The 20,319-nt window shown below is 50.7% G+C and overlaps 1 protein-coding gene across 1 annotated transcript in view; it reads left to right on the top strand.

Annotated features, from left to right (window-relative positions):
* Window positions 1-628: 628 nt before the first annotated feature.
* Window positions 629-20,319, top strand: part of IGSF21 (immunoglobin superfamily member 21) — a 39,608-nt gene continuing 19,917 nt past the window's right edge. The window contains exon 1 of the mRNA XM_074847993.1: window positions 629-883. Within this exon, the coding sequence (XP_074704094.1) occupies window positions 826-883 (58 nt within the window). The 5' untranslated portion in view covers window positions 629-825. The remainder of the gene's footprint in view (window positions 884-20,319) is intronic.

Raw genomic sequence — 20,319 nt, 5'->3', positions numbered from 1 at the left:
ACATCCCTGCCTGCATCCTCCCCCTGCCTGCACCCCACATTCCTGCCTGCACCCCACCTCCCTGCCTGCATCCAGCATCTTTCCTATGTCCCTCCACCGCCGTGCACCCCCTCCCTGAATCGCCCTTCCCCTCCTGCACCCTCCCAAACGCCTCGCCCCCCTTCCCGCACCCCCACCTTAAACCGCGCACCTCCTCCTGCACCCCGCACCCTCCATACAGTGCCCCCCTCCTCCCGCGCCCCGTCAACCCCCAATACACCGCGCACCCCCTCCCCATACCGCGTTACTCCCCCATACACCGCACAACCCGTCCTGCTCCCCCCTCCCGGACTGTGCATCGCTTTCTCCACCCCGCACCCCCATACACAGCGCACCCCCTCCATACACCGCGTTATCTCCCCTCCCCCGACACCGTCCTGCACCCCCCCTCCCGGACCGTGCATCCCCTTCTCCATCCTGTACCCCCTCCTGCATCCCTCTCCGCATCATCCCCCCCGCCCCGCCATACACCGCGCCCTCCCTCCTGCACCCCCATACAGCGCTCCCGCCCCCTCCAGCACCTCCCGGGGGCCGGGCCGGGGCGGGATCAGCAGCGGGGGGGGGGACGGGGGTGGGCGGCCGCCAGCTCGCTCCGCTCCCGCTGCAATAAATCGGCTTAGGGCGGCAGCTCGGCGGGATCAGCGGCGGGAGCTGGGGCGGGGGGGACACGGAGCCGGGTTGAAACCCACCCCCCCCACCCCACCTCCAGCGCGATGCCCGCCTGCCCCCCGAATAGGGGGCTGGGGTGCCGGTGAACCCCATGGGGCTGCCCCCCCCGCGGGCATCATGACGAGCCCCCTGCCCCTCTGGCTGCTGCTTTGGGACCTCCTCGACCTGGCGCTGGGTGAGTGTCATCCTCCCCCCCCCCCCCCCCGCCTTCCCCGCGGACAGGGACCCCTTCCCTCAGCCCCTGAAATAATGGGGTGCCCACCTGCACCCCGGTAAGCATGCGGTGGCTCTGGGCTCTGCCCCTCCCCGAGGCTTGAGGGGTGATGGGGGGGGCTCCAGATGGTGCAGGGTGTGGGGCAGGCACCCCGTTTGGACCCGGTAATGGGGCACCCGTTAATAGGACACTGGTTTTGGAAGGCAGTAATAGGGCACTTGTTAATGGGGTACCCGGTTTGGAGCCGTTATTGGGGCACCCCCTGACAGGGAACTGGTTTTAAACCCATTAACAGGGTACTGGTGTTGGACCCGTTAATGGGGCAGCCGTTAATAGGGGAGCTGTGAGTAGGGCAGCTGTGATAAGACACCTGATTTGGACCTGGTAATGGGGTACCGGTGATGGGGGGCAGGGTGAGAAGGTGGGGTGATGCCTGTGCCTCAACCCCGAGCCAGCATCGCGGGGGGGGCACCAGGATCCCCCTTCCCTGCTGCTCCGTGCCGGGGCTCCGGCTGCGAGTCCCAGCCCTGCTCACTCCGTGCAGGAGGTGTCTGTGTGCTGGGGACCCCCATGAGCTACAGCTTTGTTGGGGGGGTTGCAGCACCCAGAGGCACCCCAGCCCACCCTGCCCTTTGGGTATGTTGGGTATGTATGCCCCAAACCCTGGGGGTACCCAGCAGGCAGAAGCAGCCCCCCAAATCCCTGCTGTCCCAGGGGTTTGCACTGGCTGAGCTCCTAAATGCACACCTTGACTCCCCGCTTCACTCCGCAGAGGTTTTAATAAGAGCCCCCCCTTCCCTGTCCCCAAAAGCGAGGCTCCCAGGAGGTGAAAATTAACGGGGCAGGAAACTTTCCCCTCCTCACATCCCGGAGGCTGAGGGGTAGCCGTGCAATTAAATTTCTTGTGCATTTGAGGGTAATCTGCCTCCTCTTTCCCCCTTTTCCCCACGCATCCCCTTCTCCGTGCCCCCCCAAATCACCCACTGTGGGGTCTCAGGTGGCCACTCTTTAATGAGCACAGCGAGACCTGGGGGGTCTCCGGAGGCTGAGAGGCTTTGCCGAGCACTGGGCGACGGAGAGATGAGCAGAGCTTGCTTGATACCTCCTTTTTTTTATTATTTATAATGTACTTTTTCCTCTCCGGAAAGCCGCCGTCAGCTGCTGCAGGGCGCAGGGAGGGGGAGCGGCGGCCGCGCTCTGCGGGGTTGAGCGGGGAGAGGTTGACACAAAGGAGCCGATTCTTCCCCGGCATCACGAGCAGCTCCAAAATCATCCCTCGGGGATGACCACTGAGGCTAGCCAGAGCCCGGCTTGGATTTGGCTGAACCAGGGTTGGGAAGGCACCATGCCTCTCCTGCATCCCTCTTTGCCATCCGTCGATGGGTTTTATCTGCTGTCGGGCTGCGGCTGCTGCTCTTTTCCCCCTTCCCCGGTTTGCTCCGAGCATCCCACCGGCATCGTACTGCCAAACACGCGGTTGATAATAAAACCTGTGTGGCTCAGGGTGGGGGGAACTTGTGCCAAACCCAGTCCCTGCTTCCCACCTGGGTCTCCTCTCCACCTCCACCATGGTTTTAAGGTCATGGGTTGATAATTTTCAAGGAACGTCTTTTCCCCAGGGACAAGCTGTCTGTCACCAGCATGTGGATCATTTTTCCTTCCTTTCTCTTATTTTTTATGGCGGCAAATCGGGGGATTGCTCTTCTGCTGCTGATTTGTGGGAGCAGGCAAGTGGTTATGGGTAAATCTGTGTTTGAAATGTATATTTTTTGGGGGAAAAAAAAGAGGTAAAAGTTGTTCTGTGGTGGGTCTAGAGGAAGCTGGTGGCCCTGGAGAGGGGGTTGTGGATCATAAAGCGATGCGGGAGGAGGATCCCAGTGTCTGGCAGGGTCTCGCGGGCAGGTTGATGGGCAGCCCTTGGGTTTGGACATCCATGAGATGGCTCTTAAAACCACGCTGGGACTTTGCTGCCTTCCTGTATCCTGAGGATCAGCTGCTTTAAGTATCTCCTAGCCCTTGGCAGAGAAATGCTGTCCCAAAAAATCCAATTTGCGCTCTGCTTTTTCAGCAAACAGCTAAAAATCACTGCAAAAAGCCTGTTTGGGGTGGGTGCACCCATCCTGATGCCTCCCTTTGGTCTGGGCAGCAGAAGGCTGCGAGGGCCGAGCGCTACTCCCGAAATTCAGTGGGCAGATGGCTTTTCCGTGGCTGACGGCATCCTTGGCTGGAGCTGCCGGCGTTGTGGCGGTGAGGGAGGACGTGCCCGCAGAGGTCTGTCCCCTCACTGTCCCGGCACTTCGCTTGCAAGGGATCAAGCAGGATCCAGCCACGTCGCCTGGGAAGACACAGGGGGGCACGTGCCCAAATTCCTGCTGCTCTCCCCTACAAGTACATTTGCCCTTGGCCCCTGCTCTATGTCTCCGCAGCCATTTTGGGGGGAATCTTGCCTATTTTTATTGTCACCTTATATATTGCATGGTGCCGGCTCTGCGGGCAGCTTCCCCCATCATTGCCACATCCAGGAGGAGCAACAAGGTCCCGCTGTCGGAGGAGAGCACTGGGGATCTATCAGAAGCATTTCCCATCCTGGAAAGCATCTACACCTTCACGGGAGTGTTTTGGGGGTTTCCATCCATCGCCTCGGACTGAAAAGCCCTTTTATTTACCCAAAGGAAGCTGCTTGCTTCCTCGCTGCGTGGCAGGTCAGCTGGATCCTTCCCAATGTGTTACATGTCCCTGTGGGGAATATCACCCCTTGTAATACAGCTTTTTTCCTTATAACAAGCTCAATCTCTCCCCTTGGCCAGAAAAAGCTGCCTAGAGCAGGGCTAAGTGGGTTAAGGAGCCATCAAGATGAAAAAATGAGGGCGTGCGGAGGAGGCGAGCGGCTGGACCACGGATAACGATGGAGCCGTAGCCCCAGGCCCCTCCACGGTTTTGGGAAGCCCCATCTGCAAGTAGGGCAATGGCTTCTTGGCATCGCCAAAATCAGGGCTGGCTGATTAGCCAGCACTCAGCTTGTGGCCTGAAATATGTTCCCGTAAAATGTTCATCTGGGTTTGTTTTACAGCCGTGTAAAATCAGAGCTGTGTTTTGCAAACATGAAAGGGAGGGCTAAATATGTCGAGTTTTGATCTCGGCGAGATATTTCTATAGTCCTTATCTGAGTGGTTTGCTGTAGCTTCTGTATTTCCCCCCCACGGCAACTCCTGTGATGGGAAAAAAGGGGAAAATTCAAGTGTAGCTTCTTATTTGAAGCTGCTTCTGGATTTTCTGGGCTTTGCCCCAAAAGGGCAGGTTTGCTGGGGCTGGGCTTTGCAGGGACCTGTCCTTAGGGATATCCCTGTGCCGCTTCTCCAAGCCAAAAAACAGCTTGGAAAAATCCCTTTACAGCTGTCATTTTTATCAGCAGGCTGAATTTCTCACCCCTCTCCATTCCCAGGGACCCCCCGAGGCTTTTTCTCGAAGGGATTTTCCCAGCTTGCATGCAACCCTCGGGGCAGCTCCTCCTTGCAAGCCTGGAAAGCTCATTTTGATCCTTCCTGTCGGGAAATAACAGCGTACATCTTTTTGCCGGGGTGATGAGAGCCACCTGCTCGCATCTCTGCTGAGCTCATTTAAAGAAAAGAGGTTTTGGTGGGAGTTTGTGCTGGGCGGGTGAGGGGAAAAGAGGAGCATCCTCTGCGCCATGTGGGAGGAAAACCTTTTTCTAATTCACCCGTAAATGCACAGCACCGACCTGGAAAGCTGTCCCACACTCCCCCCAGCCTTCTCTACTCATGCTTTTTCCCCAGCAAATCTTGCATTCAGCTTAGGGTCACCTCATTTTTATAATCCTTTCCTATTATTTCCATGAATTCTGTGTTTCCATGAAGCATGTGCTTTGCTCTCTGGGTAAATCCAGGCCACGCAGGCGGCCGAAGCCCCTTCTGAAAATCCTCCTAACAGTGCTAATTGCCCTTCCCCAATTAGCCCAATTTTTCTCTTCCCACCAGCTGCATTTTGTAGAGGTTTAGAGCTGCCAGTTTGAATCCAGAGCTCTTTAAAAAAGCTTTTAACACAGGCAAGGATCTTCCCTTTGCCTTGTACTTTTCCCAGCTAATAAGCATCTCCGCGATGTGGAGATATTCTGGGCTTCATTTCTCTGTGGAAACCCTCATACATTAAATCGTGGCTGGTCCCTGGCTGTCCTTGAGCATTTCCAAAGCTCCCCCATATGTCAGAGCTCAGGTTTGGGCTACTTGCCTCCCAGATTCCCTTGCTGCAACAAGTAATCCCTCGGTATTATTAGCACACCCCCCCAAAAAAAGCCCAGGGACACTGTAGGAGTTGAGTTGGGGATGTTGCTCCCCTCTCTGCTGAAATAAGGACTTGTGTTATGGGTCCTGGGTTTGCTTCTTGAGCTAAGCAGCCCCTGCTGTATGCAGTGTGCTAAATGCTATATGCAATATGCTATATACATCACAGCCCTCGTATATGCCCTGTGGCTTCTCTGATGCCTCCAAGCACTTCCAGGCAAGGTCTACCCCGGCGTGGCATCCAGGCTCAAGCAGCATTGAAATGCAGCTCAGCTCCTGCATCGATGGGTTTTTATGGAACATCCAGACATGACGTTAACCACGCTCTCACGAGCCTCCCCTTCCCATGGAAACGTTTCAGGGCTTCACATGCCCCACCTGCCTTTTTTTTTTTTTTTTCTGGTTGTCATTGCAGAAATGGTCTTTTCTGTCAGAAAATCTTCGACTGGGAATGCTTGACCGGCACTCGTCTTACTCCTTTCGCCAAGTGGTTTAAGATCTGCTGATGAAAAGCTCTCCGCAGTGTCGGGATAAGAGCAGGTTTTATTTAATCCAGATCCTAATGGTTTGGGAATGAGGCTGAGACAGGGCCAAGGATCATGCTAAGGCTCCTGCAACACTTGCCAAGGGAAAAGCCTTCCAGACTGGTGGGGATGAAGCTGAAACCTCACCCTGGCAAGGATGGAGCTGACCAGGACCTACCTGGGACCACGCACAGGGAGGATGAAGCATCACCCCATTGGGACCCACCGGTGATGGGATTTTCTCAGAGTTTTGGGGTTTTCCCCCTATTTTCTAAGAGAAAACTTTGATTTAATTGATGCCAAGTCAGTCTCTGCTCAGACATTGGCGCAGAGGAAAATGAAGGGAAGGAGCCCCCAACCCCCTATTTTTCAGAGGCAGGAGGTGCAGCTCTCGCCTTGCAAACTTCCCCGCTCGTAAATCCCGCTGCACAGAGCCGAGCGGGGAGGATGCAGCTGATGTGGCTGGTTTTGTTCCCTTGCCAAGCTGCTCTCTTTGCCCTTTTGTTTGCTTTCTGCCGAGGCACTTGGAGTACTGATGGGCTTGTTTTTAACTAATGACTGGCGCTCACATTATCTCTCCCCAGCATTATCTCCTTCCCACTTTTCCCGTCTCCTTCCTAAAATAAACCGTCAATCACAGGCTTGTTTTCAGCGCTTTTGGGACTGGATTCACCGTGAATGCCAAGGGCAGGCGGGCTCATAGCAAAGTGCAGGGACAATAACCCACCACTGTGGTTCCCTCTATGGAGTTATTGTAGAAAATTAGGTTTTTAGGGTCTGCAAATCTATTTGGACCGGGGAAGGTGCGTGCCCTGCTTGTTTCCACTCTCAGCTGGCTGAGAAATGGGGTTCATCCCCCCTAAACACTGCGTCAGAGCCCTCCCCGATGTGCTTGTCTAGTGGGGTGACCTCGAGCCCTTTTGAGGTGACCCTTCTTGCTGCGTCCCTGCAATCTCGCAGGGTTAACACCTGGGGTACACGTGTGTTTGCAATAGAATCCAGCCCTGGAGCCGGTCCTTTGAAATGCAATTAGTGCTTGTGTTCGCTAGAAGCAAAACTATCATTAATAGGGTCCTGCCAGACCTGGCAAGGGAGGTTTGAAGCAGGGAAGGAAGTTTTTCCAGTGCTGGGCTGAATTCACAGCAAAGCCCTGCCTGCTGGAGACCACCCGGCGGAGATTTTGGCTGCTGGCTTCGCAGGGGTTTAGCCCTCCACTCCAAGGAGGTTTGGGGAACATCAGGAAAAAACACGTTACCCAGCTGAGGGATGTTACGACCCAAAGGGATTGTGGAGGTGGAAATGTGGCATCGCCGAGCCCTTCCCAGCCTCCAGACCACACATTTCGTCTCTTCTGGTGCCGGGAGCGCATCTCCATCTGCAAAACCCTTCTTGGCTGGAAGACTGGGTGTCTCGGAGGCATTGCAAAACAGAGCAGGGGAGGCAGGGATTTAGTTTGTCTCCTGTCCAAACCTCTGTATAATTTCCTGTTTATATAATGCCTTCAACAATATACTTTGGAGGGGAGGGCGAAGGGGATTAGCAGCAGTTGTTCCAGCCCTGCTCCACCTCCCTGTGCTTGTAGATAAATCCTGATGCTGCATCCTATCTGGCCAGGGCAGGGAAAACGGGAGCTGGAGAACCCTCCATTGGGATGCATCTGCTTCGCATGTGTATTTACCTGTATTTCTCTGCAAAGAGATCTGCAGCGATGGGGACGGGCTGGAATGATGCAGAGATGCTCCATGATGGGGGTTTGCTTTTCCCCAGGGGAGCAAAGTGATGGGTGGGATGCAGGGTGGTGGGGGGCCATGGTGGGTAGCACTTGGGTTCGCTTCTAGGTGGACTGCCGTCCATGGAAATGTTTTTTTGGGGGATGCGTTGCATGGATAACCCTGGATTTGCTGGTAGCAGCGTTGCTTTTGATGGTGCTGGTGTTGGCGAGGACACCCGGCTGATCCCCAAGGTGTGTTTTGCCCTTGGTGCTGATTATACTTGAAAACAGGAAGATGATGAAAGAGGCAATTTTGGCTGGCAGTTGTCATCGTCACAGGTGCCAAACAATGGCTTTTGGAGCTTCTGGCTCCTCACCCAGGGGCTGAGAGGGACCATAACAGCAGGAGAGGGAGAAAAAGACTCCAGCTCCTTTCCCCCCAGGGGGAGAAAAGATACCAGAAGGTATCACCAAAAGCACCAGAATCACCCCAATTTTGAGATGTGGACAAGCTGAGCTCCCTGTACCCCAGCAAGCCCTCTCATAAGCAAGTCTTCTTCATGACAAGTTGGCTGTGTCTTTCCTTCTGAAAAAAAAAAAAAAAAAAAAAAAAAAAATCCTTGGTTTGGTTGGAAATGGCCTGAAAGGGGATTTTAACGGCCAAGTGATTTAGATTTCCATCCCAGCTTTGTACCTCTGGAGAGCAGGGTTCAAAGCTTGGCTCTAAGTCATGCTTAGGAAGATTTCCAGCCTGAATTCAGGCAGTCCCTTGATGTACCATGATCTGAGATAATTTTTCTCCTCCATCAAGCATCTTTCTTGTATTTTTAAGCCCAGAAAAGCCCCCTTCCCTGCAGATTTAGCTTCTGCACAAGCTATTAGAAGAGGGGGACCACACACACAGGCTTTGCCATCCCAACCCCGTACCCTGCTTGCAGCACTGAGAACATCCCAAGAGCCGGTGTTTGATTTTGGCTGGTTTTCCTGCTTTTCTCCTAAAGATATACCTGCCAAGTTGTTTTGGAGAAGGATGTGGTGACTCAGAGCAGGGTGGGAGGATTTGAGCAACGTCGCCTTGCCCGGCACCCCAAAATATATACAGCAAGCTGCTGGGGAGCGAGGTTTTTTCCATGTAGGATGGATAACAGACTAGATCTGCTGATGGAGAAGCACCATGTAACAGGTAGATATTGCCCAGAATGGATGCAAAAGATGTATCGCCATCAGGAACAAGACTGGATGATAACGCTGCTGGTTTGGCTTCCAGACAGACCATCATTCATGGAGAAAAACCTCCAGCGCTTCATCTCTGCTGGGGCCATCCTCCCCTTGCAACTCGATAATGAGATATTTTCCGTAAGTGCTGGCCGAGGTGGCTCTTTTTAAGCTATATATGTGGCTTGTTGCGTTATTACGGCGCTTTTTTTTTTTTTTTGCTTCTCTAAGGAAGATCTTTGCAAGCAGTTGATGTATGCAAACAGGCTGGAGATAGTTGGGTTTCCTCCTGACGGAGAGCGAATTTACGCCGCTGTAATTATAGCAGCGGCGTGGGAGAGAAGCGATGCTCAAGGAAGTGCAGGCGAGCCCAGTTTCCAAATTAAACCCTTCTGCTTCTAGAAATGTGTCTTTATTTTATTTTTTTTTTAGAGCAGGAAACCATATCTGGGTGACTTCATGGTGGGAAATGATTTGGAGGGGGCAGGATTTGGGCACTTGGATGGTAGGGATGCTCGTGCCTCTGGGTTTGTTTGCATGGACCACCCTCCTCCACCTCCTGATCTGCTGAAAGCTCCCCACCGCGAGAAAACAACCCAACTCTTTAAAATTGAAAGGGCTTATTTAAACAATGTTATCTCTCTGGTGAAGGAAGAGAGCATATTGAATGGTTATATTTAGTGCCGGGTGTAGGACAAAGCAGATGCAGAGAGATTTTTAACGCGGGAATGTTAATCACTTACGCCACACCGCCTTGGAAATGTGTGTATATATATGTTTCTTTATATATATGCAACATGCACGTGCTCAGACACCCATGTACTTGCTGAGGATGAGGATGGGAGTTGAATATTCCTCCTTGATTTGCTTTTTGACCTTTTTCCACCCTGGAAAACCCATTCCGGCAGGGTGAAGTGATGCAGCTCTGGATGCTGGGGACCCCCCAAAACACGCAGCAGGAGGGATGTGCTTTGGCTCTACGGGGGTGTGCAGAGCCCCCCTGTCTTTCTACATCCAAAACGGGATGGGGATGGGAAGGAGAGCACTTACGGGCTTGCAAATGGGCTGTTTAACAACCCCAGCAGTGCTCTCCCCGCCGGCGAGTTGTGAGGAAAGCCTACCACATTACCCAGCCTCTATTACCCACCCTCGTGGGAGCACTGAATTAAAGGAAATATTTTATGATCCTACGCTTCGTTATGTTTTATTAAAAGCAGAGCATCGGCCTCCCCTGCCACATTCATCAGATCAGAGGCTCTGCTGGGTCTTTTTTTTTCTCCTCCCTCCCAAGCTCTTGCTGCTGTGGCTGTTGTTCCCAAAGCATCTGACTGCTTGGGTTGGCTTTAGGGCCGGTCTTGGGTCTCCTGGCAGAGGATGAAAATACGCAACGAGGTGAAAAATGTGGCTGTTTGGTTTATTTAAGGATGCTCCATATCCAAATGGGCTTGGGGATGTGGAGTCATGCTGCAGAAATAGCTGGTGGATGCAGGAATAAGGATGGACATGGGAAAGTGGGGTCACAGGGAGATGTCACCCCATGGAGGTGTTTGAGTCATGGATGGAGATGAGCACTTCCCTTTGAAAAGATGCTTGGAAAAACCTAACCCCATTTTTTGGTTTCACTCCATCTCAAGTCGATCAAGCCCGGGGTAGGAGGACCCCCCTGTTTTGGGGGAAAAGATCCCAAAAAATGCCAACATCCCCTCTGCAGAGGTAAAGTAGCGAACAAGGCTGGGAGTTTGCTATATCAGCCTTCGAGATCAGCAGCAAAAAGCCAGACAAATATTGATAGCTGGGCATATCTGGAAGCAGTTGGGAGACAGAAAGGTATTAATTAGCAGTTATTACTCAACGGTGTGGAGATGGATAGGGATTAAGGTAACAGCCATGTGCATCCTCTCCGTGAGAGCGGTGAAGTAACGGTAAATCAGTGTTATGAATCGGTGCTGTAAGAGGGAGATATTTTTTAATCTTATTAGCGGCGCGGCATTACTGAGAGAGCAAAGGGATTATTAATCATGGAGCGTAAATCGGGGAGAAGAGGGTAGCTTCAGATTAGCAATCCTGCTTTGTACAGCGAGAGGGGTAGTGGAGATGGAGGAGAAAAGGCAGCGAATGGAGGCTGAGTCAGAGGGAGGTACCAAGGGAGAGGGCAAAAAGCCCGTGCCAGGGGATGAGGGTGAAGTTGGGACACAGCTGCCCCTCACCTCAGCCAAACTGGTGCCTGAGAGAGGCGTCTCTGGGCCAGCACCAAAGCCCAGACCTGAAAATCCCTGTAGGTTGTGTCCGTTATAATGTAGGATACACAGGTATTTGTCCCATCAACTCATCCGTCCGTCTGTTTGTCTGTCTGTCCCTCCCTCTCTCCATTCATCCCTTCATCCCTCCATCCCTTCCATCATCCCTCCATCCATCCCTCCATCCCTTCATCCCTCAGTGGAGAAAAGGAGCAGTGTGGCTTTGACTGCTTTTTAGCACCCAACTCAGCTAATGACACTGCTGATGTGGCTGCCCCAGGATCCCCTGAGGTTATTTTTCGGGTAAAAAGCTGCGCATCACACTCTAAATTGAAAAAAAAAAAAAAAGTGGATTTTGTAGCACTTGGGACTTCTGCCTGTCAACAGGCTTTATTTCTTCCCTTCTTCCGCCTGAGGTTGTGCTTGTGGAGAAGTTGTTCAGAAGGAAAATGGGGAAAAAAAAAATTAATAATAATAATCCCTTTCCAGTTACACAGTGCAGGAATCGATGGTGCGGGCAGAGATCGCTCACAGCAGACAGCTGGGGAGGGAGGGGGAGAACTGATGGCTGCCTTGTTTGTCACCAATCAAAAATATGGGATAATTGGATTTCCTGCAAATAGAGAAATAAATAAGCAAATTCATCATCTGGATCACGGTCACCTACTTCTGCTGGGCCACCCTGGCCACCTTGGCACGGCAAAACCCTTCCAGCGCCTCGCCAGGACTCTTAACTTGGTGGGAAACCCAACAGCGGCATCTGAACCTAAATCCTCATACTCGTTCTTTGGTGAAATTAATTCTTTTTCCCGCTTCTGCTCACCCCAAGCCTGTGTATCTTCCACTAAAGCTGGAAGAAGAGAAGGTTTAAGGAGGATGGTGGGGTTTCAGATGGGAAAATTCAAAACCGGGCTTATTTTTTGAGGAGTGGCATCTCTAATAACCCCTCGTTATTACTGCAGGATGGGATTTTTGCTGGATCTCAGATGGGTTTGTAAAGGATCTTGCTTTGCCCCTTGCAGGTGGGGAAACTGAGACACAGAGCTGAACTCGCTCTAAAAGGCATCCTTCAAGCTGCTTCCAGCTCCGCTAATTAGTCCTGGCTAAGATTATGCTCCAGCCTAGATTAACACCACGAGCCATGGTTTCAAATAATTAGCTGCCGGTGACGTAATCCTCACCCCAATGGAGGGCGAAGCAGTGGCAAAATCATCAGCTGCTGTCAGCAGGTCCCTCCCCAGTTCACCCAAGAAGTGGATCGGGCTGTGCCAGGGGCTCGGCACCTTTTTTCCCAGGTTTCAACATCTGTATCTAATCCATCAGCTTCAGTTTGGAACTCTAACAAACCAGGCTGGGTACAAATAATTTGCCTTTTTACTTCTGAATTGCATCTTTGGGATGGTTTTTGCTCGGCGGCGCTTTCGGTGCTGACTGGAGATGAGTCCCTTGATCCCAGGTGAGGTTTTCCATAATCTGCCATGCTCGGGGGCAGCATCCAGATGTTGCATCTTCCTGATGCCAACATGGGGAGAGATGCCAGAAGGGATCTGGCTGATGGGGAATTTGTTCTGTGTCGGGATGGAAAGCTGAGCCTGTTGCTGGAAAAGGGGGTCTGGGAGTTTGCTGGTGGGGGAAAACACCAGTTTCCAGTCCTTTGCAGAGTGGAATTACAATACAGTATCTCCTCCTGTTACACTTAATTCCAGATTAAACCCCGCATCTGCACCGGGGGGGGTTTTGCTGGAGATTAGCAGATCCCACCACCCTCACTGTGGTGCCTCTTGATTAAAAATAATGAAAAAGCAGAGGGGGCGTGAATTTTTAGCACACATGAGCACTGGGGAGGCTGCTGAGGTTGCAGCAGGGTACCTGGGCATCCCAGCCCTGAACATTAACCCACATCGTGCCCAGGTGTCGGGGAGGCACCGTGCTCTATTGCAAGGTTTTTGGGGGGACGCTGCACCATCCCAGAGGCATTGCATTGAATTCGGTGGCCAGTGAATGCTCCTGCTCTGCAAAAGTGGGATCGTAGAAAAATTTCTTGTCCTGGGAGCTCAAGATTTGCTGGGGAAAGACAAGACCCCGTTATAAGTCTTGGTGGAAATACATGCAATTACTGCGCTTGGAGGAGTGGACTAGAGTGCAGCATGGGAGAGAGCTGGTAAAGTGATAACTGGGTAAAATAAGAAAGATTTGGGGTTTTTTAGCAGGTCTCAATGTTAATTAGGATCTGAAATGAGGCACTACTAGAAAAAGGAGAAAACAAATCTCTCCTGGGAGTTATTAGCAGCAGTGGCACGCAGGAGGGAATTATTGCCCTGCAGTTGAGGCTGGAGGGTGGCAGCAGTCTTGAGTGGAAAGCTTGAAGGAACATCCAGCTGCTGTGGAGGAAATCTGCAGGAGAGTGAGAAATCCTGCAGGAACTGGGTTTGCTTAATTGGGGAAGAGAAAATTTGGGGCAAGAGGGGAGGGATGAGTGCTTAGAGCTGGTGCAACACAACGTGCATGGGGATAGGTGGCATCTCCCACCCGTTGCACCTTGTCTTGCCAAAAATCTGTTTGCTTTGGCTCATGGGATGGGAATGATATTGGGGTGCAGGTGATTTTGAGGAGTCTGCCTTAAGTAGCTGGTGTGGGGTTTTTCAAACAGTACGAATGGCAGGCTGCACTGCAGGCAATCAGCCCCTATTTGCATATACGCATACATGCAAATGAAGAGCAAGATCTCAATTTAAAAAACGGGGCATCAGAGGCCCTGGTTGACCCGGGGGTGTTTTGGGCTTCATTTTGGCATCAGCTGCTGCTTGCACAGCTGGGGAGAGGCCAAGAGGTGCCGGCAAAGCCATTGCTCCGAATCAGCAATGCTATTGGGGTTTGGGGGGAATTTGTCTCTGATTGACTCGGTTTCCCTCCTCTCCAAGGACAAGACATCATTTAGAACTCTGAAAACCCAAAAAGGCACCCAGGATGGCCAAATCCTTAAATAACCCTAAATGGGGATAAAAGAACAAGGCCAATGATCAATGTAATGATGACAAACATCCTCCCCTTCCAAAAAACCAAACCCAACGACCCATCACAGGTCACGGCCACCCATTTTAGCAGCTATAAACTGCAGCTGGGCGCTTCAGCGCTGCGCTAAAACATTATATTTTAATGGCAATATCAGTAGTGTGAAGATGCGGTAGTAAAATATACTTACTCCTTCCCCCCCCAACACTGATAGGACATGGAGGTGTGCGTCGGAAGCTGTTGGCTTTACGGCGATGCACTGAGCACGCCAGCAGCGTGGGGGGGAGAAATTATAAATAAAACTTTACTGCGCTAGAGTAAATGCTGCTAAACATACTTCACGTCTGCGTGGCGGCGAGAGATAAATATTCAATCTATAATTTATGTACATGGCTTCCCAGCCTGTGCAGGGTGGGTCTGGTAGCAGCTAATAAAATACAATATATCAAGAAGACTTATCAATGCAGCAAGCACAACCCTGCTGATAATCTGTGTGGGATGGTGAGACCCATCTTCTTCATGTTGACTGCTCTTTTTGGGGGTTGATTTATGGGGGTTTGGGGTTGGGTGGGTGTTTTCCAAGTGGCTGTTAGTTTTGGTTGGGTCTCTGATTTTTCTCCACGTGTGTGCGTGTAGAGAAATGCTCATCTAGGGGTAATGTCAGTCTTCAGCCTTGGGGGTGTTGAAATATTACCCAAACGGAAGGTATTTCCCATTCATTCCAGAAGGTACCCCCAAAATCCTTCTGCTCCCAGTTGCCCAGTGCCTGTTGCTTCCCTCCAAACCTCCTTTTTCTTGCATTCACCCCCAAATTGGCACTTCTCCACCATCTCTCATTTTGTAGTTGATGGGTTTGGCTTTGCAGTGGCTCACATTTCTTGGGGTGAGCAGGATTCATCCCTTGGCTTCATGACTTCAGAATTTACACTGCCAATGTTGTGTCTCTGAGTTTCTGTCTGGGAAATCACCTGATTTTTAGGTTGAGGGATCCACTGAGCATCCAAATGATGCATCCAAGGTCATCCTGAGTGTTTGTAGCAGGGCATGAGCTTGCTCCAGCCGAATGCTCTGGCCGTTTTGCCTCAAAACTTCCATCTTTTTACTGGAACGACTGATTTCCTGAGGATTCTGGGCAAATGCCTTGACGGAGATGTAGTACAAGCACTAACTTGGCGTCATGAGTAAAAGAAGCTGAGCTAGAAATGGGCTTTCTCATCTTGTGCTCCAGTGAGCTGGAACAGCCTTGCCAATGAGCCTTCTCTTAGAAAAGGCACGATGAAGACGTTAAAGCGAGTTTTGTTTCAGTCCGTGCCCAAGCCGCGTAGCTGATATGGATGGCTCTATCTGCCACGGATTTGTTTGTCGGGAGACACGCACCAAAGGTGGCGATGAGCTTGTAAAAAGCTGGTGTTTACATCTATTTTATTAGCTTGCGCTTGGTGATGGATAGAGCTGGTGCTTGAGTAGTGATAGAAGGAAATGGGAGAGGGAAAGGTGGAAATGCTGTGAGGAGGAGATGGAAAAGAGGCAGGAGATGGGCACTGGAGAGGGAGAAGGAGACTCTGCAGCATCTCAAGGCTCCCATTACCCAAATCACCCATTGCATTTGCATGTCCAAAGTGGCCCAAACTCTCCTTTTCTGTGTCCAAGGCCATTTACTGTGCTGAGGTTGTGCTGATGTGCATGAAATCCCCACTGAGCCGAAGCATTTGGAACATGTTTTTAGCCCAGCATGATCCATTTTGAGCCTCGCTCTTTGTTTCTCTGCAGCCTACGGTGTTGCTGCACCATGCCAGGGTTTAGCTATAGGTACTAGTGTATAAGATCCAATCTGTGCCCTTAAGAATGTAACAATGACTGTAGTGTTCATAATGAGGACAAAACTGGTCTAAAAATTGATTTTTCTTAAGATTTATTGACATAACTCTTTGGGAAGCCCTTACATGATTGCACAGTGTTGAAGATGCTCTTTGTGATGCTAGGACAGCTGCACACAAGTGATGCTGGGTACCGTGGCATGACACAAAATGAGATGTCATTTCTTTTTCATTTTGTCTAGGATAATTTTTTTTCCAGGAGGAATCCAGGATTTAAGGAAAAAAGAAAAGCTGGGGATAGGGTTTAAAAGTCCCATCTCAACTGGATTTTGGCACCAGCGTTGAAATAGTTGGGAGTTGGTACCGGTTTTTGCATTATACATATGCATTATAAAAAGCTTTGGATTGGGACATGGTGATAAAATTTGACCAGTAAAGCTTCATCATTTTGTAGTTTTGACACATTTTTATCATGAAGTTCTAACTGAAGCAGACCCCTTAGGGTCCCCAGCAGCCCCAATGAAGTGGTTTCTCAGTTAATCTTGATTTAAAAAGGGTTGAAAGGCCAAACTGGCCATGCTCAATCAATGTATTGATTAAAAGTATTGATTTACATTACAAAGAGCTAACAAGATGCATCCATAGGATCTGTCAGCTTCAGTGCACCTACTGAATCCTATTTAGTTAGAGAAAAATGGACCAAACCATATTCCATACGTCCTCCCTATATTCTATATGTCTTCTTGCTGGTTCTGCAATATATAAGGATTTAGGGGCTGGTTTGGTCCAGCAACCCCCATAAAGAATAATTGGAGGTACAGCTGCAAAGTGTTTCCTCCCACTTATGCAAATGGATGAGGTAAGAGGCATCTAATTAAATGTTTGTACTTTAATACACCGCGGTGTGAAGGAAGATGAATTTTAATTACCGGCTTTTAATTGTTTGGTCGGCCTGTTAATATCCTATTTACACAGTATTAATACAATTTGCTCTCTGCCAGCAGGGCTCTTCCTCGCGGCAGGTGATGCTGGGTTTCGTGGTTTTATTTCACGGAACAGCCCCGTTTTGCAAAAGCCAGCACAATTTTTGAGTGGGATTGGGGATGCTCAGCTCTGCTGGTGCTCAGCTTTTGGTTTTCTTGAAGACAAAACTGAAAATTCAAGGAAAACTCAAGCAGTTCATGCCTTTAGAAACACAAACAGGCTGCCCCCAACCCATTTTTTCCTTTGCAAAAGGACTGTCTCCTTTGGAAGTGTGATGCTGAGTCCATCTGTCATATCCCATTCCACTTGCTGTTGTTACACCTGTGTTAAAACACCCCTCCATTAAAAAAATAGAAAAAATCATTGCAGCAGCTTTCTAGGAGGGAAAACTCAAGATTCAGCAAAATTTGGACACTCTGGATTGGGACAGATGTGACTCCTTCACTGGTTCTTGCCCCTTGGAGCCCTCCCGTGTTAGCAAGGAGAGGCAGAAACAAATTAGAATTGTAAATTGTCCTGGAATACCATAAATAAGGCATCACCGGAGCTGGGGAGGGAGGGAGAAGGTATTTGCTGTGCTCACAGGAATGGGCATTTAATCTTTAATGAACAAGATGTTGCAAAGTGCTGCAAGTCAAAATGTGTTTGCTTAATGCTCCTCAGCCCCGGCGTGTGGTGGGTGACATCACGCACGGCCATCAACCCTTGCACCTCCCCTGGTGCCGGCCATCATCCTCCTCTGGTTGAGAATTGGGAGCAGGATCACTCCCTGCGCTTTTTGGGGGGTGGTTTGCAATCCTTTAGCATCCCAGCTGGCTCTTTTGCAAGGGGCAAAGTGCCTCCTCGAGCAGCAAATGCCTTAAATCCTGGAAAATGGTGAAAATCAGCCCTGTGCTGGTTAGCGGGGTCCTGGTCCCTTTCCCCTCCCCCCTTGTATTTGCACCCTGAAATACCATCCTGGCCCCGGCTTGGAAAAGTGGGTGCTGGAAGGTGGTGGAGGAGTTGGTGTGAATTATGTATAAGTCCCGCTAATCACAGGCTGATTAAAATGATGATGTATTAATATTATCTCTTCCCATCGCCTCCACTGAGGGGGATGTGTCAGCACCTGAAGGATGGGGGGGACACGGTGGGGGTAGATGGGGCAGCTGCACCCCCACGTGTCCTCTTCTCCAGCTCCATCCTGAGGCATCGCTCCGCTCTGATCCCTGGAAACGCCACTGGTGCTCCAAATGCCCATCCCCAAATGCAAGGATGGGGACAGGCTGAACCTTGGGGACATGTCCCGAAGGGGTGAAGTCCATCATTGGTTTGAGGTTACCTTTCTGAGAAGTGCTGGGAGGTGAGAAATTAGGGAATGGTAGTGATGGTCAATATTAATTAATTAATATTTAATTTAGATGTAGATTTTAAAATATCATGCATGTGGGGAAGACGTGGAGCGGTTGCTTTGTGCTGCTGGGAGACACTGAAAGGCTCCATCACCCTGAGGTTTTCAAGGGCACCCAGGGGTGCTGTGTTGGGTTGCCCTCGGGTGGCTGTCAGCCACCCACCCAGCCGCTCTCTTGCTCCCCCTCCTCAAGAGGACAGGGGGTTCTCAGCCCATTTCGGGAGTTCAGCCACACGTGCTGCATCCCGAGAGATTTCCATGGGGTGATTGGCTGCTTTTGTGTGTGAACAACCTCAGTGGGATGCTCAAATGGGGCAGAAATGGGGCTTTCTGCCAGCGTCTTGGTGGAAGCATCCAGCCACGTCCTCCACTTGCAGGGCTGGGGTGAAACCTGCCTCCTCCCTCGCAGCTATTTTGTAATTGAAAGCGCTGAGCATGTTACAATGTGCTCCTTTTATTAACGTGTCACTCCTGATTTAAAAGGACATTTCATTTATCTCTCCCTTCCCCCTCCCTTTGTTTTTTTTTTTTCCCCTTAAACTGGATGTTGCAAGAATTCCCACCACTTGCTAGCAAAAATACTCTTTTCTCCCCAGGGATGCGATCTAATCAGAGGGCTGAATTTCCATAGGTGAGAATCTAATCAGAGGGTGGCCTGGCACAGCTTTTGCTATGAAATATGTCTTATTTAAAAAGAGCAAAGGGGAAGGAGAGGCGCCTTGGGGTTCAGAGCTGCCTTTGGGATGCTGTTAATGCAGAGGATGATGGAGATGTTGGGTTGGGCTCCTCCTTTGGAGGTGCAGATCTGATGTTCAGTCCTGTTTAAATAGTCCTTAAAATTCAGCAATACCCGTCACCACTGGTTTCTTCTCCCCAGTAAATCCAAAAAAGGGTCCAAACCAGGGACTTTGAGGACTAGTCACACTTTGTTGTCCTCCGCTGTCAGAAATCAAAGGGAAGGGGGGGACGGTGGACGAGAGTCACACGTCAAACACAGCAAAACAGCAGGTTTTGGATGGCTCCATCTGGATTCCTGCTTTATTTTTCGGTGCCTGTCTTTTTTTTCCCCTGCTTTTCCCTCTCCCCTACACACATCCTTAGCATTTTGGGAGCTGGCTCCTCCAGGGACTGTGCATCTGCTTCTCTCTGCTCGCCCTCTCACTCATGCTCTTTCCCTCCTTCTTTTCCCCATCTTCTGGGGTGATTTTACTTCGAATTTTGGCAGCTGGTGTTCTTCAAGTGAGTAGGTTTTTGCCTTCCCTCCCCTTCCAGGCATTGCTGGGGCTCCAGCATCAGCCCTCTTTGGGGTCCCTGTCCCCACCCAGCACCGGTGCAATAAATCACAGAGCTCCAGAGTTTCAGCTTTGTCATGTTGGATCTACTCAGGAGAAGGTGCAGGAGCATCCTGTGGTTACACTCCAGTATTTTTAAGGCTCAGATACCCTCCCAGCACAATTGAGCCTGAATTACTGGATGTAGAGGTGGAAGCTGGTGGGTTGCAGCCCTGTTGCCATCTCAAAGTGGTTTTGCAACACATGGAGGGAGCAGAGAAAAAAAAAAAAAAAAAAGCCCATTTTGGCTTTTTTTGACCCATCTAGAAGATGCAGGTTGGGGAAGTGTTTGCAGGGGGATTTGCTCAAGTAAATGCTTGGGCCAATGCGTTTGCTGCACGTGAATGGAGGCGTGTGGCTGGGGCCACCCAAAGCTTGGCCATTTTTGATTTAATAAGCCACCAACCATCACAAGATGGTCTAAGCACCACCACACCAAAACGCCTGCCTGGACTGGGATGGGAATGCTCCAGCTCAAGGTTTGAAACACACTGTCACAGGAAGAGCGGTGGAAAACCACCCAGAGATGCTGTGGTTATGAGCCAGGAACTCCTGTATCTCAATAATTCGTGGGCGCGAGGGAAAATGCAATCTAACTCTCTCTTTGTCACCCATCGGTTCTGCCGCCGGCTTTATTTAATCACCCCGTTGATCCATGCTGGGGGCTGGAGGGAGATGTAATCTTACCCGGAGGCTCCCAGCACTGGTTTATAAGGAGGCAGAGCTTTTCTGCACGCGTGAAGGCTCCGTCCCCAGCACAAATCCGTCCCCATTTTCTTTTGGGCAGATGCCACTGTGCTGCAAAACATTTGCTCATCCCCCTCCCTTTGCTTTCATGCCTGTTGCTCATCTCGCTTTTGGAAATGTCAAAAGCAAAG

This window comes from Strix aluco, chromosome 22, assembly GCF_031877795.1.
Source record: "Strix aluco isolate bStrAlu1 chromosome 22, bStrAlu1.hap1, whole genome shotgun sequence".
In the NCBI taxonomy this organism is placed as follows: Eukaryota; Metazoa; Chordata; class Aves; order Strigiformes; family Strigidae; genus Strix; species Strix aluco.
This window is presented reverse-complemented; position numbering and strand designations above follow the sequence as displayed.